Source organism: Bos indicus, chromosome 5, assembly GCF_029378745.1.
Source record: "Bos indicus isolate NIAB-ARS_2022 breed Sahiwal x Tharparkar chromosome 5, NIAB-ARS_B.indTharparkar_mat_pri_1.0, whole genome shotgun sequence".
In the NCBI taxonomy this organism is placed as follows: domain Eukaryota; kingdom Metazoa; phylum Chordata; class Mammalia; order Artiodactyla; family Bovidae; genus Bos; species Bos indicus.
The window spans coordinates 17,995,160-18,019,916 of NC_091764.1; the positions used below are offsets into that span (position 1 = coordinate 17,995,160).

Here is a 24,757-nt window from a genome sequence, read left to right on the forward strand (position 1 = left end):
CTATCTGAGACTTTTTAACAAGTATAAAAAGAAGCAATGTCCAAAATGAGATAATAGGGGAAGAAATGAAAGCCTGATAATAATATTCTTTAACTTTGCCATAGTAATACTTTACTATCTACCTTTGACTGTTCTTCACTCATATTTTTGAGGCTCATGAAATCAGATTTTCTTTCTCCCATTCTATTCTCTTGAGAAAAGTGTTCAGTTAGGTTCAGGTCCTCAGCAATTAATCCTACAAATAAAAGAATTAACAAATGAGAAACATAAAAATAACTCTTATTATTCCAATATTTTAATGTTCTTGGTTTTTTTTTGGCTATGCCTCACAGTACATGGGATCTTAGTTTCCAGACCAGCGATCAAACCTGCACTGCTTGCAGTGGAAGCACGGACTCTTACCCACTGGTAAGCCCCCAAAACTTTAATTCTTAAAAACTAAATCAAGTTTTAAATCAAACAAAAGGTAAAATAATTATTTCTAAGATCCTGGATCCACATGTAGCCTCCTCTACAACTGCCTACTTTAGGCTACTTTTAATAAGATATTAATGAGAAACAATACGAATTCTATCTTCTCTATCCTTCTTTTTCACATATTAGTAAGTGCCAATATAGTTAACAGATATACCCATAAAGAATCATGAATGATTACTAAATTGCTTAATATATGAATAAATTACAAAGTTTTGCCCTTCGAGAAATGTTTGATATACTATAGAGAGCATAAAGCTAAAAAAAAAAAAATCTTTATTATTCACAGATACTTGTGAGCTGGGGCCAAGTTAGAAAAAAAATTCTGTCTCTATGGTCTCCTTACAAAAAAGCAATAGCTATTAAAGAACTAATCCAACTGTTCTCTTTATATTATGTAAGATAAATCAAAACAAAAAAATATGTTAATTTTTATTCAATAAAATATTACTTTCACTTAGCAAAGAATAATGTACAAAGAAAGCTTTCAGTGCATAGCTTTTAAGGAAAGAGAAAATATTAACATAATAATATATTAACAAATTACTAAGTTTTATCATTACTAATCACAACATACTGTGATTGACTAGAAATTAGTAAGATTATACTATAAAGTTTTCTAAAGTCCATGATTCTGAAGTTTGTTTTTTGTTCACTTATTATTCTTTTTAACTGTTTCAGATTTAGGACTGAACTCAATGACACTCGTACACTTTCATCAGGCCATTATTTTCATTTATTAAACTTGTAGTAAAACCACAGGAATATAGCAATAATATTTCCAACTTACAGAAAATTCTATATCCACACCATTCATTTTCCAATGATTCTTTAAAGGTTTGGAGTAACAGAGTATACCTGAAGTGACAGTTCTTTTTCCTTTTTCTTGAGCCATTTGACGAATTTTTTTCTTCAGATCAAGTCGTTCTTCCTCTAGACTTTCAATCTACAAGGTATAAACTATTAGTATTTCTCTTTGCTTCAACCAGGAAAATAACCAGTTGACTACCGCACTTGCCTCTTTCAAAAGAATCTGGTTTTCAGCTCTGTATTGCTGCTGTTTTAAACTTTTGGTATTTCTAAATTCAGTTAAATCAATCATTGTTGTTGGTTCAAGGCCTAAAATAAAAAGCAATATGATTAAAACCTTATTAATATTCAAATGAGCTACAAAAAACTTCATATAACAACTGGTTATAATCAAGCAACTGGTTATAATCTATTTAGCCAGCATCACTGAAGAACGGGGTACTTTTTGTGCAAGAGTTCTTCAGGTATTTGAACTGTATAAGCTAAAATTTTATCACAATTTTTAATGGAAATCCTGACAAAAACATATTATGATCTGTCTTCTCAATGTTGGACTATCATAGTGGTACTATCATGTATTAAGAATAGAAGCTTTGGAATAAAACAGTTGGGTTCAATTCCTACTTTTAATTATTAACTAGTTGTAGGGATAATCGGTTTGGAGAAGGCAATGGCACCCCACTCCAGCACTTTTGCCTGGAAAATCCCATGGATGGAGGAGCTTGGTGGGCTGCAGTCCATGGGGTCGCTAAGAGTCAGACACAATTGACCAACTTCACGTTCACTTTTCACTTTCATGCACTGAAGAAGGAAATGGCAACCCACTCCAGTGTTCTTGCCTGGAGAATCCCAGGGACAAGGGGGCCTCGGGGGCTGCCGTCTCTGGGGTCGCTCAGAGTCGGACACGACTGAAGTGACTTAGCAGCAGCAGGGATAATCGGAGAAGGCGATGGCACCCCACTCCAGTACTCTTGCCTGGAAAATCCCATGGACGGAGGAGCCTGGTGGGCTGCAGTCCACGAGGTCTCGAAGAGGAGGACACGACTGAGCGACTTCACTTTCACTTTTCACTTTCATGCATTGGAGAAGGAAATGGCAACCCACTCCAGTGTTCTTGCCTGGAGAATCCCAGGGACGGGGGAGTCTGGTGGGCTGCCGTCTATGGGGTCACACAGAGTCGGACATGACTGAAGTGACTTGGCAGCAGCAGCAGCAGCAGGGATAATAGTGTATGTATGTAAGCGACTTAGCATGTATGTATATATGTATTTCTTCTTGGCTTGTTGTCAGGGGTATAATAAAATTAACCCAAATAAAGTATTTATAGCAGTGCTTAGCACAGAGCAGTCATTATTAATATCAACATCAATTATATCATCGTGACTAGACTGACGTGCTCAGTGTGCCTCTTTCCTATTTTCCTATTACTAAGATGCCACCATGCTGTGAAAACCAGATATCAAGACTGTCTCAATAATTATGAAGCAAGACTTGGGGCCTTTAAAATACAGAAAGTTTGATGTTTGTGACTACTATCTATATAGTTCAGTCATCTTTACGAACATCCAGATTCAAGTTGGCCATAATCTGATAGGTCAAATTGATTAGACTAAGTCTAACTTGAGGTCCTTGCATGACTCTGGGTCCCAGTTAGAAACTTTTACAAATCAATAGTATGTATAAAATTTTTACTTCTTTTTCCTTTGGAGAATAGTTTTTACAGGGGATCACTTTAACCCTAGAAGAGCATTAATTGGTATCTACCAAGTATAATTAAATCATTATTTACAACATTATTTTCATTTTCAAGTAGCAATTTATACTGGACTGTCATAACATTCAAACTAGTGAAATATTCACTAGTGAACTATTTACTGATATCAATATACAAACTTTCAAGCTATATTTACTAACTACTTCTTATAATCGGTAGTAACCTTATAATACTCAACCTAAGTAAAACTTAATCTAAACTATAAAATTCAAGTATTTATCAAATAAAGTCTTAAAAAGGATTAAACAGTATTTCTAAATGTTTCCAACATTCATCTGAAGTTAGAGCATTTTTCAAACTAACAAATTACTTTTGTTGAAAATAAAGGTAATGTGTAATATATGGTATTAAGAAAGTAGACTTTCATTTTTTAAACAAGCAATTATTATTGAGGAGATCTTGGACTGAATATAGTAATGCTCCAGATCTGGCCAACTATCATCCCCATTCCATCAAATCCATAATCCCACTTCAATTGGAACAGTTCCACTTTCACTAATTTTAAATATTTTTATAGGAGAAAGTATTTGGAAAAAAAGGGTATCCAATTATTAAAAATAAAAACAAACAATAAAAAATGACTTGACAATTAGGGTTGAGCAAACTCCGTATCTTAAAAGATGCCTTACCCATGCGCTCTCTAAGTGCCTCATTTTCATCAAGAAAATCATTGATCTTCAACTCAAGCTTATTGATTTCCTTTGTCAATACTTCAATCTCTCGATCTCTTATTTTAATTTGGTTTTTACAATTCTTTATTTCAATAACAGCATCTTCTAAACCATAAACTCCCTGAAAAATACCCAATGTGATTTAAATATAACATTGTTTATTTGAATAAATTCTCAAGTTCAAAAATTTGTTTTCTTATTAAGTCGAGGGGAAATACACAAATAACTAATATTTACATCTTTAAACTGTGTTTATTTATGCTACTTTTAAAAAACAAATCCAGGAGTAATAATAAAGGAAATGGAACAATTGACATTTCCCAGTACAGCATCATAATGGCAAAGCAACTCAGAATATTACATATTAAACAGTTAACAACATATGGAAAAAGAACAGTAAGGGAGAATCAGCAATACCATTAGAATAAGTAGGTTATCAGTTGTGTGATATAGCTGTAATCAGATTTAAAAATATAAAAAGCACAAAGTAAAGCTGTGTTGGCACAGTACTTACAAACCTGCCCCAATTACAACTTTTACACCATCAGTGGTGTCACATGGTGGTACAGTGGCATAGATTACAAAGAATGGAATCCAGGTGCCTCAGCAAAGCTGATTATCTGGGCAAAAGCCTTTAGCCAGATGGTCTGAAAACAATTTTCCTGCCAAAAAGTTAATGTTACACAGAAGTCTGAACACTTCAGTGTAACTCAGTTAGGATAACCTTTATCATGAGATACTTCTGGAATGTTTTTAAATGCACACAGTAAATGGCACAGAACAGTCTTACTTGAAGTGGTTCCGTGATTGACAAGATAAAAATACATACGGATTCATAATCTTTTAATCGCTTCAAAGTCTCAACCAGTTCTTTATCCTTTTCCCTAGCATCAGCCTCAGCCAGTTCAGCTGTTCTCTCAGCCTCTTTAGTTCTCTCTTCTAAAATTTGAACCTTAGACTGAATTTTCATATAATGAGTCCGCTGCGTAAGTGTTGAAGCTCCTACAGGGTAAAAATTAAAATCATCAATGAACTGAAGTGATTACTTACTCCTATAAATGACTGATTACAATATGGGAAGCAGGAAGAGTGATATGTCATTTAAAAAAGACCATTTAATATTACAAATTTATATTTATAAAACAACTCAAACTACTACACAATTGCACTCATCTCACATGCTAGTAAAGTAATGCTCAAAATTCTCCAAGCCAGGCTTCAGCAGTATGTGAACCGTGAACTTCCAGATGTTCAACCTGGTTTTAGAAAAGGCAGAGGAACCAGAGATCAAATTACCAACATCCAATGGATCATCAAAAAAGCAAGAAAGTTGCAGAAAACATCTATTTCTGCTTTATTGACTATGCCGAAGCCTTTGACTGTGTGGATCACAATCAACTGTGGAAAATTCTGAAAGAGATGGGAATACCAGACCACCTGACCTGCCTCTTGAGAAACCTGTATGCAGGTCAGGTAGCAACAGTTAGAACTGGACATGGAACAACAGACTGGTTCCAAATAGGAAAAGGAGTACGTCAAGGCTGTATGTTGTCACCCTGCTTATTTAACTTATATGCAGAGTACATCATGAGAAACGCTGGGCTTGAGGAAGCACAGCTGGAATCAAGATTGCTGGGAGAAATATCAATAACCTCAGATATGCAGATGACACCACCCTTATGGCAGAAAATGAAGAAGAACTAAAGAGCCTCTTGATGAAAGTGAAAGAGGAGAGTGAAAAAGTTGGCTTAAAGCTCAACATCCAGAAATCTAAAAGCATGGCATCTGGTCCCATCACTTCATGTCAACAGATGGGGAAACAGTGTCAGACTTTTATTTTTCTGGGCTCCAAAATCACTGCAGATGGTGACTGCAACCATGAAATTAAAAGGTGCTTACTCCTTGGAAGGAAAGTTATGACCAACCTAGATAGCATATTCAAAAGCAGAGACATTACTTTGCCAACAAAGATCCGTCTAGTCAAGGCTATGGTTTTTCCAGTGGTCATGTATGGATGTGAGAGTTGGACTATAAGGAAAGCTGAGCACCAAGAACTGATGCTTTTGAACTGTGTTGTTGGAGAAGACTCTTGAGAGTCCCTTGGACTGCAAGGAGATCCAACCAGTCCATCCTAAAGGAGATCAGTCCTGGGTGTTCATTGGTAGGACTGATGTTGAAGCTGAAACTCCAATACTTTGGCCACCTCATGTGAAGAGCTGACTCATTTGAAAAGACTGTGATGCTGGGAAAGATTGAGGGCAGGAGGAGAAGGGGACAACAGAGGATGAGATGGTTGGATGGCATCACCAACTCAATGGACATGGGTTTGGGTGGACTCCGGCAGTTGGTGATGGACAGGGAGGCCTGGCATGGCACGGTTCATTGGGTCGCAAAGAGCTGGACACGACTGAGTGACTAAACTGAACTGAATTCAGTTTTATTAATAAAACTAAAAAGGATTCTAAGAAAATCTTCTTAGCTGAAAGGGTATGGATTATAAAAGACTGGAAAGCACTGCTTTACAAGGAATGATCATTGTGGCCCACTGTGTCCACTGTAATAGAATTATGGTCTTTTAGTTGGACACAGAGCCACTTCAAATAAAAACTAAATTTCCACTTATATTTCAGTAGCCAAGGGTGGCCATGTGACTAAAGGACATAAACAGAAAGACCATGTGCACATTTTCAGGAAATGTTTTTTAAAGCAGAGGAGTGAAACTTTCTTTTCTCCTTCCTTCTGCCTGCCAGCTGGAATATGTACATTAGGGCTCCGGCCAGACTCAGTCTTATAACATGAGATGGAAACCACATGTTGAGATAGGCAGAGCAACAAGATAATAGGGACTTGGTACCTGGTATTTGTACAACTAGCACACCAACCCTATACAAGTTGCCTCAGCTTTGATTATATTATGGAAAAGTGCATTTCCATCCTGTTTAAACCACTGTTACATTTGATTTTTTTTTTCTATCACTTGCAATTAAACTTAACTGTAACTAGTTGCTAAAAATTCCTACTTGTACATCTTACCAAATTGTTGCTAAGACCAAAATAAACATTCCTATCATTTTAAAATTTACTGCCAATAATCACTCTTATATAGTAAACATCTACTGAATTACAGGGTTTATACTTATATAAGGCATCAGTCTAGTGTGGGAGATCACACGTGTTTCTAAGAAGTGAGCCCTGCTCTCTGGAGAATGTGAAAGAGTCTGCTGTCCCCACAATCTATTCTCCCTTTCTTCTGCATTGTTGTTCAGTTGCTAAGTAGTGTCTGACTCTTTGCGACCCCATGGACTGCAGCACACCAGGCTCCTCTGTCCTTTACTACCTCTCGGAGTTTGCTCAAATTCATGTCCATTGAGTTGGTGATGCTATCTAATCATCTCATCCTCTGCCACCCCTTTCTCCTTTTGCCTTCAATCTTTCCCAGCATCAAGGTCTTTCCCAATGACTTGGCTCTTCGCATTAGGTGACCAAAATACTGGAGCTTCAGCCTCAGCCATCAGTCCTTCCAATGAATATTCAGGGTTGATTTCCTTTAGTACTGACTGGTTTGATCTCCTTGCAGTCTGTAAGGACTTCCGCTGCATGACCCTTCCGCAGTAAATTACTCCTTGTCCTTCAGTACACGCTCTTTGCTTCTTGCCTCCTCTTGCTCTATCTCGCTGTTTGGGACTGGAAGTGAGGGTAAAGTTCTATTTTACATGAGGCAAATGAAGGCAATACCCTAGACCACCTAATTCTAGATCAGTACACAGTGATAAATAAACTTCCATTGTGATTTTTGCCACCATTTTTCAGATACTCCTGAGAGCTAAAACTAACCCAAATCAATGAAGGGGGAACACCACAGACTGACATATACATGTTAAAGCCAAGACAAAGAGACTGTGTAGTATACACCCCTTCTGTAGGCTTTAGAGGTCATATGACTACAGACCAACATGCTGCTGCTAAGTAGCTTCAGTCGTGTCCGACTCTGTGCGACCCCATAGACGACAGCCCACCAGGCTCCCCCGTCCCTGGGATTCTCCAGGCAAGAACACTGGAGTGGGTTGTCATTTTCTTCTCCAATGCATGAAGGTGAAAAGTGAAAGTGAAGTCACTCAGTCGTGTCTGACTCGTAGCGACCCCATGGACTGCAGCCTACCAGGCTCCTCCATCCATGGGATTTTCCAGGCAAGAGTACTGGAGTGGGGTGCCATTGCCTTCTCCAACATAGTGTCATTAAATAAGACCTCTTCCTTATTTGACAGCAGAGATCAACTGTCAGTTTTCCTCCTCTTGACTGGAATATGCGAACTCCACAATATCTATCATCCTTTTAAAGTAATTTAAGCTACTGGCAAAATGTAACTCTCATACATACATAATAGAGACACACATATAAATAAGTATATCCAGTGGACCTTGATGGTGCTCAATGATTACAGTACATTTCCTGAGTCTGTTCATTCTTCCAGATGACCAGTTCATACTTTCTCTTTACTTCTTTCACCTCAAACTTCTAATACATCTGCTTCTATCCACACTTTCATCTGAGAACTCTGCTTGTTTACTGAGAAAATAGAAGTTTTTACTGTCAGGACATCTACCCAACCACATTCAACTCCATGTATACACTCTAGCTTTCTTCCTGCTACTATGGGTAACTCTATGCTCCTAAGCTTTCTACTCCAGTGAACACTAGATCCCATCCCATTGCTTCCTCGAGGCTATTAGTTCAGAAGTCCTTCTCTCATTTCCCTGCTTCATCAATTCATGACTTGCTTCTTCTTTAATGGATCTTTCCTATTAACTTAGAAATATGATTATTTCATCCATTTTAAAAAACACTTTTTAACCTTCTTCCCCCAAGATACAACTCTATTTCTCTCTTTTCCTTTGCAGAAACAGCCCTCAGAAGTCTTTGTATTTGCCCTATTTCACCTCTGTATTTTCTCTTGAACTAAAACAACCACTGATAAATCCAGTGGTCAATTTTCAGTGCTCCTGTTGACTTACCAGCAGCAATGAACATAGCACTGAACACAGCTGCTTATGCTCTTCCTTAATGACATTCCTCATGTGAGTTTCGGGACTCCTTACACTTCTGGTTTTCCTCCCATCTCCCAGGTCTTTCCTTTTCAGTCTCTTTGGTTGTTCCTTTTCATCTCCCCAACTCTAAGGTAGAAGCATCCCAGAGCTCGGTCTTAAGATTTTTCTTCTTAACCAACACTCTCTATCTTCTCCCTTGATCATCTCAGCCAGCTTCATGACTTCCACTACCATTTTTATGCATATAGTTCCCAAATTGGTATGTTTAGCCTAGACTACCCTCCTGAACCTGAGACTTTTATATACAAGTACCTACTTAATGTGCTTCCCTGGTGGCTCAGTCAGTAAAGAAACTGCCTGCAATGTAAGAGACTGCTGCAGGAGAACTGGGTTCCATCTCTGGGTCAGGAAGATCCCCTGGAGGGGGAAATGGCAACCCACTCTAGTATTCTTGCCTGGGAAATCCCACAGATAGAGGAGACTGAAGGCAACAGTCCATGGAGTCACTAAAGTCAGACATGACTTAGCAACTAAATCACCACCACCACCACCTACTTAACACTTTCACTCAGATGTCTACTAAGCATCTCTCACTTAACAAGTCTTATTTAACTAAGTATCTGATCATCTCTAAACCTTCTCTTTCCACAGTCCTCCCCGGCATTCAGACCAAAAACCTTGATAACTTTCTTACCTCTTGCATGTTATCTGTCAGCAGATTTCATTTCCATCACCTTCAAAATACATCCAGAACTGACTACTTATAACTTCACTGCTACCTCCATGCTTTTGGCTACCGTCGCTTTTCCCCAGGTTGCTACAATAGATTTATTGTAAGCAGGTTTCCCTGCTTTTGTCCTTACCAGTCCTCAAGTCTACGGCAAACACAGTCCAAGTCAAACTACATCACTCCTTTCTTCAGAAACTTTCCTTGATATCCATTCTCACTTAAAAGAAAAGCCAAAGTCCTTGCAATGAATTGTAAGGCCCCATATGATACAGCCTCACCTCTCTGATTGCATACGGAGGACTGCCCACCTGCTCACTCTACTCCAGGCAAAATGGCTTCTTTGCTGTCCCTCAAACATGCGCCATGCACTCCTGCTTCAGTGCCCTGAGCTTATTTGCCCCCTCCTCAGGAACATATGCATGGCTCCCTCCCTCAGTTCCTTTAAGTCTTTGTTTAAATATCTCCTCAATGAGGCTTTTGTTTCACTATCTAAATTACAACTACACCTTCACCAACACCAACACCGTTACTTCACTTACACAAAAACACACACACAGACTCACTCATTATTTCCCATGTCTTATTTTTTTTATCTTGGCAATCATAATAAATGGACTTACTATGTCATGAAATTATGAACAGTTTGCATTAATGTGCTCTAGGATAACTATAGCATGTAGTGGTATGGAAATACAGGATCAAGGATGTTGTAAGGACTTACATTCAAAAGATTTGATGAGTTAGGTAAGCTTGCATGACCCAGGGTAGGGAGAAAATGACATTAGCAAGTCCGGTAAGATTAATTCACATGTTGACAAGTCAATTACTTTTGAAAAATCTCTGCAACATTGTTACACTTATCAAAAGTTTATTTTCTTTCCTTCTCTGTTGATTACAAAAAGGAGGATAAATACTATCACCATTTTTCATTTCTTTTATACAGCCAATCTGGCAATAGAGGTTAATGTAATTTTCATCAGAGAAAATCTATAGAAAATACTGCCACCATTTACAAGTTTAAACACTAGTATCACATGTAAAGTAGTTAATAATATCAGGTAAAATTTTTTTAAATATGGTAAAATCCAAATAGAGAAAAATCAACAATATATCTATTGCTATAACATAATTCCATTTTAATAAAAATAAAACATTTTTAAAATTTAATGGTATCTAAAATAACTACATACTTATTAAACACTGAATTACCTTTATTTCTTTGGAGCTCATTTTTCAGATCTTCAATTATAAACGTATTTTTTTCCATTTCTTTTGTATATTGTTCAACTTGTTCAGTGAGCATTTTAATTTGACTATCTCGCTCTTGTATACCCTATAAAATATTTTGAACATCACATATTTTCACTTTCTGAATATTAATATACAATTTAGAAGTAAGAGGGCTTCCCTTGTGACTCAGCTGGTAAAGAATCCGCCTGCAATGCGGGAGACATGGGTTCGATTCCTGGGCTGGGAAGATCCCCTGGAGAAGGGAAAGGCTACCCACTGCAGTATTCTGGCCTGGAGACTTCCACGGACAGTACAGTCCATGGGGTTGCAAAGAGTCAAATACGATTGAGCAACTTTCACTAGAAGTAAGAAAAAGGTAGGTCTTGTTTTATTCAACAGAATTATAAAATATATTTTTTGTAAGTCAAAACTCTGTCTTTTACTATTTTGTATACCTCAACTACACTACTCACTGTAGGTATACTGCTGTCTCTCCAGTACTTAAAGATAATACAAGGGCTAGCACTCTGGCAAACAGAAATTCCAGAACTCTCTAATGTTTGTGACTTATGACTTCTTAAGTGTTATTTTTCCTCATCATCCAACTATCTTTTTATCATTTTATGTTTCCATTTTGCCTTGTGCTTTTTTTCCCTTACCCAACTTCACTTTCATCCTTATAGTACACTTCAAATGAAAATCTTGTCCTTTGCAACTGTCCTTATTCTCCAAATACTTCCTAAATTTCCTTCTTTCTTTTAGACTATGACTAGAAAAAACAGTTTATGCAAGTGTAACTTCTTTCCTTTTTTCCTTTCCTTCTTTTATTTTTGGTCATGCCACACAGCTTGCAAGATCTTAGTTCCCAGACCAGGGATCAAACTCATGTAACTTCTTTCCTTTTTTCCTTTCCTTATTTTTGGTCATGCCACACAGCTTGCAAGATCTTAGTTCCCAGACCAGAAACTCATGCCCACTCCAAGTGGGCACATGGAGTCCTAACCACTGGACTACCAGGCATATATGAATACATTGGTACTAAATATAAAAATTCTATGCAGTAAAAATTATAGCCATATTTTAGTTTATTTCACATTGTACAGCATATTTCAGCACTAAAACACAGTATAATAAAGTTTAGTAAGAGTATTAGGATATTCAAATTTCTAAAAGTTTCTAATAGTTCCTTATAAATAATTCCCAAACAATAAATGTATTATCTGCATCAACAGAGAAAAATACACAAAATAATTCTATTCCTAACTGTAAACCTAATTATAATTTTTGCCTAGGAATGGATGGTATAAGAAACTTCTAAAAACTTTATTATCTACCCAAAGGTGCCAGTGACTAGATTAGGCCCAGGAGATAAATGAAAGACAGTTCAGAGTTTCACTACCAACTTTAATAAAACTCATTGACAAATCAAATTTTGAGAAAGTTTTACCTGTTGTAGAGCCATAACATTACTTCTATCAGCATCAAGCTGAGCATTTTTCAGTTTGTCCCGCAGACTATGTAACATTTGCTGATACTCAATAATTTCATCATCTTTAGAAGACAAAATTAACTAGAAATAAACAAAATAGGGTCTGTTACATAGCATCAAAATTAATAAAGCATTTCTCATTTATGATCAACACTTCAATACATACTATTAGCAGATCAAGAAAATGCAGGCAAAAAAATCTTGGAAGTGAGAACACAGCAACAATTGGAATGACCAGTGTCCCTTTTGTGCATACCGCCTGAAGTTCAAATAAGAAGTGATTCAAAGATATACACTGTGCTTTTTTCTTTTTAAGGAATTCAATCTTTTCATTTAAACAACCTCAAGTTTTCAAAACCCATTCCTAAAACAAGAAGTTATAACTACCTCCCTGCAATTACAAAGTGTATACAACTAATCTTTAAAAAGAAAACATTAAAATGACATGAAGAAGCATACATATCCTGAATGAATGAAAGAGGCATTATCTACAAAGAAAAATTACAGTCATACAGTCATTAAAAAGAACAAAGCAATACTATATGTACTGATGTAGACTAAAACTTAAGATACTAAGTAAAAACAAAGTGAAGAATACATTTACTAACGTCTCTCCTCCAAAATAAAATGACTAAAAACAACTCTAGAGGTCTATACATGGCAGTTCTTAAAACTTTTCGAGCTAAGATATTTTATACACCTTTGGAAATGCCTAATAAAAATGTCACTAACCAGTACAAAGCCTTTAAAGAAAATTAAGACTAAAAATTGAAATCTAAAATTAAAAGCTATTACAGCAATTGAAAAAAAGCACCTTCCACTCTTCTACTTTTGCATTGACAGCTGCCATGATTGGATCATCTTCTTCATTTTTTGCTTTCAGAAGATCTGTAAGCTCCTGCACCTAAAAGGCAACAATTATTCCAAAAACGTTGTAAAACAGTGTAACACAAACATATTTATTATAACTGAATATTTATACATGCATTATACACAGTGATAAGCATACACATGCACATATATACATATATATTTAAAGGCATATTCATTATTGGAGCAGTTCTGTACCTAGGGTGACATTAAATGGTTTGTGCATCTTTACAGTTGTTCACAGGACCTCTAGGAGTCTTTAATAGAAAGTTCCCCAAATTAATAGCTTTGTAGGACTGCTGTCTATATACTCATTCAGATATCACCCATACATCCTACATGGCAAGAAGTATAAGGTATGGGTAATGAAACTAGAAAAGCACATAGAGACAAATATATCAGCATGGTAACATATCACAGTGTAAGATGGTATATTAGAGCATAGGACAAAATCTCATATCCTAGGAAGTTAAAGTACTTTCCAATTTCAAATAAACAGTAATGAGGCAATATGAAGTCTGTCCAAATAAGTTAATCTAACGAGAATCCTTACTTGAAGCCGGTAATGATCATTTTCTTTTTTTAACTGGTCCATCATACTATCTGTCTGATGCACAACAGCTTTCATCCTATTATATTCATCAGTCATCTTCTCCATTTCCTGGACAGACTCCTCTAAATTTTTTCTCATTTCTTGATTCTGAAGTTCAATTTTCTCATTAGCTTCTGTTAAAGTCTAGGAAAGATAAAGGCATTATAGTTAAAAACAATTTACTAAAACAAATTAAAATTAAATGGAATCATAAGTGTTTGCTGGAGAAAATGGAACTTTACAGATATTTTGTATCAACTAAATCAAATTTACCAACTAAATCAAATATTAAGAAAACTATAACTAAGAATCTTAGTTCTTAAGAAATGTACAAGATAGACATAAAACAAGAATAAATTTGCAAGATTTGGAACTCCAAAGATGCAATTTATTTAATGTTTTACAAATACACATTTGCAGATTTACATTAAACATATTACTAGATTTACATTATAGTGAAAGTTTTATAAAAAAATTATGGCTTTGAACTGACTTCCATTCATTTTACCTGAATTTCATCCAGATATTGGACAAGTTCATAGTTTTTTTTAGACAATTGTGATCGGTAGTCACTGTCTTCTCCTCTTCTTGATAAAAGTGTTTCTTTTTGCGAATCTATTTGTTTTTGATAGTCAATAATATCCTGACGAAGCTGTTCATTCTGAAGGTAGATCAAGCACAATATTCTATTTTAAAAAAACTATCCAAAGAAACAAAATTTCACCCTCTAAATAATGATCTCAAAACAGACCTTTAAAATCCCAAGGTTTCACAACACTTAAAGCCTCACCTTTTTCTTTAGACGTTTGTTCTCCAGAAAAGGACAAGAAGAAGGTAATTAGAAATGAGAAAGATAATATATAATTAAGTATAATAATAAGAAATTAAAGGAAAAAAAGAAATTTTAGGAGAATAAGATATTATTTTGGATAATCAAAGAAAGCAAGAATATTAATTATCAACCAAAACAAAAAACATTTTGATTATATTAAAAAATAAAAATTCATGATAAACAATGTACATTATTTGGCTCAGAAGAACCAAATAATTAACAGAATTTGTAAGATTTCATAAGAAACAAAAGTTTTAAAAGAATGCCAGATAAAATAAAAGGAAGTAAGGCAGAAATCCACTCACACATTGAGTTAGCAAACTAGCAATGAACAGCTTAAAAAAGAAAGTAAGATTTACCCACAGAGATCTAACAAATGAATGCAGTACTTAACGAGTTCACCTTTCTATTTATTTTCTATTTCCCTAAGATAAAGTCATACCGTAAAAATCACAGTTCAAAACATCAATTACTTAGACAATTCCAGTTCTGGTTACACAATTAATTTATGAAAACTTTTTTAATATGTATCTTTGTTGAACCACCACAACTACTGAATTTGTTTTACCAACCTCTCTCCTTAATTTGCTGTTTTCATTTTCTGCCTCCTCATTTCGAAGAGCCAACTAAAATAGGAAAAAAAATTAAAAAGATAACATTCAGCGGTAATTCAATGTAATGTCAGGTTTTCAGTTTCTCGTCAATAAAGCAGAGAATGTTTAATTACTGAGGACTTCATGTTGACCCAAGACATGAACAGTAAGCCAAAATTTTGAAAACTAAGGATAGGAAGGATTAAGCAGGTTGAGTTTAAAAAACAAAAGACTCTAACCAAAGGATACAGAAAACAAAACCATTACTCTTATTCCCCAGCCTAAAACCTATTAATGAGCAGTCTTCTGTCCAAGATCTCTACTGTTTTGCAGTTCTATCATCAGAGCTAAAAGACTTCGCTCTCAGGGAGCATTAAATTACTTAGAAATACAAAGCAGTACAACATAATGCTTAAAAAGAACCATGGATGCTTGGATTTTGGCTGGGGAAACTAAAAAGACATCACTGGGTCAACAGAGGAAATCTAATTATGGACTATCTATTAGAAAACAGCATTGAATTGACACTACATTTCCTGAGTATGCTAATTATATAAGTAGTTATATTGAAAAATACCTCTCCTTTCAGTGTAAATATACTGAAATATTTAAGAATAAAATATCATAATATTTGTAATATTTAAAAGAGAAGTACCACACTATCTCACATTAACTCTAATGGCTCACCAAAAAAGAAAGGAGAGGAGAAGGAAGCAAGAGGAGGAGGGAAGGGGAGGGAAGTAAGTCTGTGTGTGCAAAGACACTGACAGATAAAGCATATGTAGCACGGTGTTAACTGGTGAGCCTACATAAACAGTATGTGAGTGTTTATTGCTTTTCCTAAAATCTTCATGAAGATAAAGTTTTCAAAATAAAAAGTTTAAAGAAAATTCATAATCAAATGCAATGTGCTATACAAATTTGGGGGCTTCCCTGGTGGCTCAGCAGTGAAAAACCTGCCTGCAGTACAGGAGCCATAGGAGACAGGGGTTCAATCCCTGGGTTGGGAAGATCCTTTGGAGGAGAGCATGACAACCCACTCCAGTATTCTTGCCTGGAGAATCCCATGGACAGAGGAGCCCGAAGGGCTACAGTCCCTAGGGTCGCAAAGAGTTGGACACGACTGAAGTGATGCACGCTTATAAATTTTACAAGTTTACCATTATCATTATCATCATCTGGGAATTAAGAGTCCTATCCTGTTTTGAACTGGAAAATTTAACAATAAAACACATGTCAAGAACTTAAAGACAAAACCGTTTATGCTACTAATGCTCATTTTCCTTGGTTTTTGAAACATCATACTCCTGATACTTTTCTTGGGCTGTTCCTTGAAGCATTCTTTCTATTTCATTAGACATTTCTATGCCTTAGAGATCAGCCTTCCAATCACTTCTATTGCTTCAGTATCTGTGACCCACAAACTCTTATCATCTATCCAGTGTCTCTCATGATTTCCAATCCACAGATATCCTTTTGGAATATGCATGTTCCACAACAAGAAAAGCCACTGCAATGAGAAGTCCACATAATGCTACTAAAGAGTAGACCATACTCACTGCAACTAGAGAAAGCCCACACAGCAATGAACATCCAGTGTAGCCAAAAATAAATTAATTTGCAAAACTGTTTTAAAAAAATCAAACTCAAAAAAAAAAAGACTGACTTATGTATACCTTTCCATGGTATCCCACAGCATTCTTATATCCAAATGTATCCCCAGAGTATCCTATAATCTTACATTATCTTTGAAATTGACAGTGAATATGGCTAAGAAACAGAATAGTATGCCCACTGTATCCTTAGTATTTCGCATTCTATAACTACTCAGTAAAACTCAGTGACTGGTGAAGGGCAAAAACAAATTGCCAAAGCAACTCATATCCATATTCTATTTCAAGGAACCTAGGAGACGGCAATGGCACCCCACTCCAGTACTTTTGCCTGGAAAATCCCATGGACAGAGGAGCCTGGTAGGCTGCAGTCCATGGGGTCGCTAGGAGTCGGACATGACTGAGCGACTCCACTTTCACTTTTCACTTTCATGCATTGGAGAAGGAAATGGCAACCCACTCCAGTGTTCTTGCCTGGAGAATCCCAGGGACAGGGGAGCTTGGTGAGCTGCCGTCTATGGGGTCGCACAGAGTCGGACACGACTGAAGTGACTTAGCAGCAGCAGCAGCAGTGGCTGGAAAGGTATATTAACTATGTATTCAAGTTATCCCTGAATATTCATTGGAAAAACTGATGCTGAAGCTCCAGTACTTTGGCCACCTGATACAAAGAGCTGACTCACTGGAAAAGACCCTGATGTTGTGAAAGATTGAGGGCAAAGACGGGGATGACAGAGGCTGAGATAACTGGATGGCATCACTGACTCAACGGACATGAGCTTGAGCAAACTCTGGGAGATAGTGAAGGACAGGGAAGACTGATATGCTGCATTCCTTGGTGTTGCAAAGAGTCAGACAAGACTTAGCGACTGAACAAGTTGTCTGTGTGTGCCTAAGAATAAACATAGTAGTCTAGGATATGAATGGACAAGATAGTTCTGATTAGCTAACAGTGGGTGGTATCAGTGATGAGAAGTTGATGAATACACAGGCTAGACAAAGAACAATAGCCTAGAAAAAGACACACACCAAAATCTCCCTAAGCAATTCTATTACTGTACAGCATAGGTAGGATCCTTCATGATAAGAAATCTATAGGTCTGTTATGTTTCACTGAGTCAACTAAACAATAATTTGCTAAGAGCTTATTCTTCACTTTTGTTGTTGTTATTTAGTCACTAAGTCATGTCCAACTCTTCAGTGACCCCATGGACTGTAGCGCATCACGTTCCACTGTCCAAGGGATTTTCTAGGCAAGAATACTGAAATAGGTTGCCATTTCCTTCTCAAGTTCAGTTCAGTTCAGTCATTCAGTCTTATCCAACTCTTTGGGACTCCATGGACTGCAGCACTCCAGGCCTCCCTGTCCATCACGAACTCCTAGAGTTTACTCAAACTCATGTCCGTTGAGATGGTGATGCCATCCAACCATCTCATCCTCTGTCGTCCCCCTCTCCTCCTGCCCCCAATTCTTCCCAGCATCAGGGTCTTTTCCAATGAGTCAGCTCTTCTCATCAGGTGGCCAAAGTATTAAGAGTTTCAGCTTCAACATCAGTCCTTCCAAATGTACATCTAGGACTGATCTCCTTTAAGATGGACTGGTTGGATCTCCTTGCCTGTCTAAGGGACTCTCAAGAGTCTTCTCCAACACTACAATTCAAAAGCATCAATTCTTCAGTGCTCAGCTTTCCTTATAGTCCAACTCTCACATCCATACATGACCACTGGAAAAACCATAGCCTTGACTAGACGGACCTTTGTTGACAAAGCAATGTCTCTGCTGTTTAATACGCTGTCTAGGTTGGTCATAACTTTTCTTCCAAGGAGTAAGTGTCTTTTAATTTCATGGCTGCAGTCACCATCTGCAGTGATTTTGGAGCCCAAAAAAATAAAGTCAGCCACTGTTTCCACTGTTTCCCCGTCTATTTCCCATAAAGTGATGGGAAAGGATGCCATGATCTTAGTTTTCTGAATGTTGAGCTTTAAGCCAACTTTTTCACTCTCCTCTTTCACCTTCATCAAGAGGCTCTTTAGTTCTTCTTCACTTTCTGCCATAGGGTGGTGTCATCTGCATATCTGAGGTTATTGATATTTCTCCTGGCAATCTTGATTCCAGCTTGTGCTTCTTCCAGCCCAGCATTTCTCCTGATGTACTCTGCATATAAGTTAAATAGGCAGGGTGACAATATACAGCCTTGACGAACTTCTTTTCCTCTTTGGAACCAGTCTGTTGTTCCATGTCCAGTTCTAACTGTTGCTTCTTGACCTGCATACAGATTTCTCAAGAGACAGGTCAGGTGCTCTGGTATTCCCATCTCTTTCAGAATTTTCCACAGTTGATTGTGATCCACACAGTCAAAGGCTTTGGCATAGTCAATAAAGCAGAAATAGATGTTTTCTGGAACTTTCTTGCTTTTTCGATGATCCAGCAGATGTTGGCAATTTGATCTCTGGTTCCTCTGCCTTTTCTAAAACCAGCTTGAACATCAGGAAGTTCACGGTTCGCGTACTGCTGAAGCCTGGCTTGGAGAATTTTGAGCATTACTTTACTAGTGTGTGAGACAAGTGCAACTGTGAGGTAGTTTGAGCATTCTTTAGCATTGCCTTTCTTTGGGACTGGAATGAAAACTGACCTTTTCCAGTTCTATGGCCACTGCCGACTTTTCCAAATTTGCTGACACACTGAGGATCCTCCAAACCCACATGTCCTTCATTGGCAGGTGGATTCTTTACCACTAAGCCACCATTCGTCACCTTTAGGTGGCATCAATCTACACTTTTTTCACTGCAAAAACTATACAGATATTAATAGCTCACTTTTACATTACTTCCAAACTATCTAATAAAATAGATACATCAAGAATGGGAATTTGGGACTTCACTGGAGATCCAGAGGTTAAGACTGCATGATTCAATGCAGGGGTCATGTGTTTGATCCCTGGTAGGGGAACCAACTGTAGGAGAACGGAGAAGGCAGTGACACCCCACTCCAGTACTCTTGCCTGGAAAATCAGATGGATGGAGGAGCCTGGTGGGCTGCAGTCCATGGGGTCGCTTATAGTCGGACATGACTGAGCGACTTCCCTTTCACTTTTCACTTTAATGCATTGGAGAAGGAAATGGCAACCCACTCCAGTGTTCTTGCCTGGAGAATCCCAGGGACGGGGGAGCCTGGTGGGCTGCCGTCTATGGGGTCGCACAGAGTTGGACACGACTGAAGCGACTTAGCAGCAGCAGGGGAACCAAAATCCCACATGTCCCATGGCACAGCCAAAAGAAAAAAAGAATAGGAATGTTTTTCCTTATATATCAGTCTATGATGAATTCTTTTTAAATATCAACATTACCTCATAATCAATGTCATTTACTTGTATTTATAACAATCTATTTCCAAGAGAACAAGGACAAAATAAGATTATCAGGACATGATACAACATTGACCTTATAAAGGACACAAAAAGCTTCTGGGCATCAGGGATGGGACAACTAATACACATATACACCAAATTTTTTACTAAGTCAGTGACAGTGGAAGCAAAAAAAGAAAACATATTATTTTCTAAAAGGAAATATAAATTTATCTGCAAAAATATAATTTTTTTCTGAAACTAAAGTGAACATTGAATTATTTTATAAATAACAAGTATAACATAAGAGGGAATAATAAACTATGCTTGTATAAAAGATGACACATTATGATTTAATATATGATTTGATTTACAAAATGGTGACATTAACACTCTTTAAAAACCTCTATATTACATAAAGTGAGGTATGCCTGAAAATAAAAAATTTGATTATTATTGAATATATCATTAAAGATTAATTTCCAAGTCTACCACTAATATAAATAAAAACTTTTTTCCCAAATTATGGCAAATAAGAAAATCAATTGATTTTTGAATGCCTAATTTTTTCAAATCAATATTCCAGGCCAAATCATCAACTTTATGTAAAGAATTTTTAACATCTGCAGAAAAAGATACCTCCATATATAAAGAATTAATGTCTAGGTCATATTCATTCACTAGAAGTACTTGATCCATTGTATTTTAAAGACGTGATGACAACATCAGCTATGATATAAAACCTTAGAAATACATATAGATCAATTTCCACAAATACATAAAACTTGCTATCGTTACTAAAAATGATAAAAAGTATAAACAGGTAGTGTTTTTTGGTAACTTGAACAGTTAAGAGTCAATGGAAAAATGTGCCTCACTTGTTCATTAACTTTCTTTTCTTTCTCCAACTCTTTTTCCATGTCCTCCAATTCTCTATCTTTTTGTTCCAATTGCTTTTCAAGTTGGCGAATTTCATCACGTAAAAACCGAGTGTCACGTCCACCTGCAGAGTGCTGTGCCATCTGAAAGTAATAAACCAAAAGTATAAATTAATTCCATTACATTTGGAGATTCAAATGAATCAACAGCAAATAATTATTTTGACTTTTAAATTTTATTATAATCAGTACCAAGTGTTTAAAATCAAGCTGCTGAAGAACCATTTTTATTAAGCTTATTTAGGCTTTAGTTCACAGACAACCCTTTAAGCTCTTCCTAAGCTACCCAGAGCTACAAAGAATTGAGTGTCAATCACTCAGATTCTGTTATAGCTGAGCCACAGGCATCAGGGTAAACTACAAAGGCATATAATGGTCTATGCAATGAACTATTTAGGCTTTCCCTGAGTACCAGAGCTCTGAAACAACACCAGAATCCACCTGAGCCTCCACCCTAGTCACTGACCCGTGGAGCTTAAATTAAGCAGCCCTTCCCCTCATATCACTGACTCATATTTACACCAGTGCTATCTAAAAGAACTTCTAGGATAACGGAAATGTTCTCTGCACTGCCCCATATACATGTGTCTACTGAGCACTTGAAATGCAACTAGTGCAATGAAATGATTTCTTAATTTAAGTTGTAATTAATTCACACAGTAATTAATTTAAACGCTAACAGCCACACATGGCTAGTACTATCATATTAGACATCCAGACAGATTACCTTTAAAATATTGCAGCAGACTAAATACATTTTGCTTCATATTCCAGTTACTTTTGGAGAAGGCAATGGCACCCCACTCCAGTACTCTTGCCTGGAAAATCCCATGGACAGAGAAGCCTGGTGGTCTGCAGTCCATGGGGTCACCAAGAGTCAGACACAACTGAGCGACTTCACTTTTACTTTTCACTTTCATGCATTGGAGAAGGAAATGGCACCCCACTCCAGTACCCTTGCCTGGAGAATCCCAGGGACGGCGGAGCCTGGTGGGCTACCATCTATGGGGTCACACAGAGTCAGACACGACTGAAGTGACTTAGCAGCCAGTTACTTTGGGTCATGGTCGAAAACACCAAAAATCCTCTGGTCCTCTAATCTGTCTCTAAGTCATCTCCCTGCCATTCAGTTCTGTTATTCTTCTATGTTAACCAAATTTTTCATACTCTTTACCTCCCTCAAAAAGCCTTCCATTATGCTCTCAAAGCAAACCTTCTTCCAAGATAAACTAGTATTTTACTTTCCCAGCCTTTCCAGTGACTTATCCTTTCTACCTCCTTGCTTTAGCTATAGTTTGGCTCTTTTAGTACACTACTTCATTTGGAACTTTTTCAGATTGGAAATGCTTATTCTTTCAAATCTCATATACCTAGGGGTTAAGAAAAGGTGTTGATTTACCCCAAACTATAATTTCTAGGCTATCATTCCTCCGCCATCCTGTAAAAACTCCTCCTGCTGCTTTGAATCTCACGTGATAGCCAGCTTTCTTATCACTACCTATTCATGGTAGTAGCAAACTACCAACTTCTCAGTCATTCCTTCACAAATTCACTGAGAAATTTTGGCACGTGGCTCACAGTCTTCCATCAAAAGTCCCCAAGCAATTTCTACACATATGTAACTCTCATTCTGGACTTTCTTTTTAAAAACTCTTCTTGTCTGCATTATAGCCTCACACTCCCATCCCCACACCAGGACCTTGTCCAAGCAGAAACATTCTTCAATTATTCACAAAACATCTGCCCTTTTACCTCACAAGACCCTTTAACCCCTTGACTCCTCTTCTCCTTAATCTCTCCCTAACATCCCAACCTTGATTTCCTTGCCTATTTAGCTTTTTATAATCACTGCTTCAACCAATATCTCCAACTGCCCTATTCTGTTCTGTAGCAGTTGCCCTGCTAAACACTAGCACAGACTTGATCTGACTCCGTTAGCTCACTTGTGCTTGTGCTTAGCTGCGTCTGACTCTTGGTGATCCTTGGACTATAGCCCACCAGGCTCCTCAGTTCATGGGATTTTCCCAGCAAGAACACCAGAGTGGGCTGTAGCCCACTTTTTCTGGCCGGGAAAATACCACGAACTGAGGATCAAACCCGTATCTCCTACATCTCCTGCATTGCAGGCAGATTCCTTACCCACTGAGCCATTGAGGAAGCTCTCATAATTCAGTTAACAAGTACTTATTGAGAAAGACTGGTATTTCCCTAGAAGCTGGATATACAATAAGGAATAAAAAATAAAACCATCTGAATCCATACAGCTAATATGTGAAAGAACCAAGATCTGAACATTCCAGATCCTGAAATCTCCAATTCATTCTCCATATATTTTAGGTTTTATCCGACTTCCTTAAAGTTTGACTACACATCTCCCACTCTTAGCAGATGACCTCTTCATCCTCTCAAATTCCAGGCACTAAACCTACCGACATGAAAAGCTTCTGTAAACATCCATTCTTCCTTCCTTACAAGTACAAAGGAAAAAAGGTCCTTCCTCCTTATAAAGACTAATCCATTTGTATCACATTCTTTCCAATAATCTCAATAATTTCAATGTATTCAGTTCCTTCACTGAAAATTTATGTTCACATTTCGGCTCTTGGCTTTCTCAAAAAGCTCCTCTTCTCCTACACCTTTCTGTCACTGTTCCTCAAATTCCAACTTGCCTCACTACACCTCAGTAATAGTAATCTCTCTGTATATTTCTCTAGACTGTAAGCTCCATGAGGTTACTCAACATTTTTATTTTGTTCACAATTGGACGTGCAATCCTTAATAGAATTTAAGGTACATAAAGGCATGTAAAATATATACTGAACAAGTAATTATAAACACAGTATCATTCCAGTGATTTTCCAGCCAAATATAATGAAAAAAATCTGAAAATAATAATTGAAAATGATAATATTTACAATTATACCCTAAGAAATACAAAAGAACATACCTCTAGTTCATTTTCCAGTTTCATTACTTTAGTTTTTAATTGATTTTCTATTAAAAAAGATAAATGTTTGAATTGGTTAGATCTCAAAACAAACTTTTAAATAAATTTCAACAAAATAATAAAATTATTTTTTAAAGTCTATCATATTTATAATAAGGTAACAGAAGAGAAAGTAACTATTTTGTACATTTTCCATGAAACAGGAGTTCCAGAAAAATCTTTCGAAATAAACTATACACATTTTATAGAGTCTATATTAAAGTTGATTCTCTATTGCTTAGTGAATAAATGGAATCTACTCTAACACCACAGTAATCCTTTCTCCAAGGCACTTACCAAATTTTGCTTGTTCTTCTCCAGCTTTTTCAACTTCTTCCAAAGCTAGCTCTACTTCTTGAGCTTTCATCTAAACATTAAAAAAAGTTATTTCAGTATGCCTTTACATCAGAATATAAGCACTAAAAATAAGAATTTAGTTTTATTTTCTATCCTACTACTTAGGGCCTGCAATGCCTGGCACAAGGAGACATTCTGCGAATATGGGCTGAATGAATAGGTGAATTTCTTACTTAAGGCTATAATTTCTAGATTCCTAAAAGTTTGAAACATCTTTGATTCCTCTTTTTCCCTCAAGTCTTATATCAAACATTGCAACTTTCCCTTTGTAATGTTTTCAGCTATCTCTTTTTTCTATTTTAATTTTCATTACTCTAGCCCATAACTTATGTCTAACTTCTTACATAATGTTATGTCTAAACCACTTCAATTCTCTTCAATGTGTCATTTAACATAACTAATTTA

General features: G+C 36.8%; 1 protein-coding gene across 8 annotated transcripts in view; it reads right to left on the reverse strand.

The window, feature by feature from the left end:
• CEP290 (centrosomal protein 290) overlaps nucleotides 1-24,757 on the reverse strand; it is a 96,233-nt gene that overhangs the window by 68,455 nt on the left and 3,021 nt on the right. For 7 of the 8 annotated variants that reach the window (XR_011566520.1, XM_070788904.1, XM_070788903.1 and 4 more), the window contains exons 4-18: nucleotides 24,293-24,362; nucleotides 23,957-24,003; nucleotides 20,950-21,093; nucleotides 15,091-15,144; nucleotides 14,195-14,347; nucleotides 13,648-13,830; nucleotides 13,039-13,128; nucleotides 12,391-12,483; nucleotides 12,183-12,305; nucleotides 10,715-10,838; nucleotides 4,559-4,731; nucleotides 3,688-3,850; nucleotides 1,493-1,593; nucleotides 1,333-1,420; nucleotides 123-235 (exon numbers count right to left, since the gene is read on the reverse strand). Coding sequence is in view for 7 of the 8 variants with exons in the window: in XM_070788904.1 (XP_070645005.1) it covers nucleotides 123-235; nucleotides 1,333-1,420; nucleotides 1,493-1,593; nucleotides 3,688-3,850; nucleotides 4,559-4,731; nucleotides 10,715-10,838; nucleotides 12,183-12,305; nucleotides 12,391-12,483; nucleotides 13,039-13,128; nucleotides 13,648-13,830; nucleotides 14,195-14,347; nucleotides 15,091-15,144; nucleotides 20,950-21,093; nucleotides 23,957-24,003; nucleotides 24,293-24,362 (1,719 nt within the window). In the remaining variant the exon portion in view is untranslated. The remainder of the gene's footprint in view (nucleotides 1-122; nucleotides 236-1,332; nucleotides 1,421-1,492; nucleotides 1,594-3,687; nucleotides 3,851-4,558; nucleotides 4,732-10,714; nucleotides 10,839-12,182; nucleotides 12,306-12,390; nucleotides 12,484-13,038; nucleotides 13,129-13,647; nucleotides 13,831-14,194; nucleotides 14,348-15,090; nucleotides 15,145-20,949; nucleotides 21,094-23,956; nucleotides 24,004-24,292; nucleotides 24,363-24,757) is intronic. The other variant, XM_019960321.2, reaches the window with a different exon arrangement.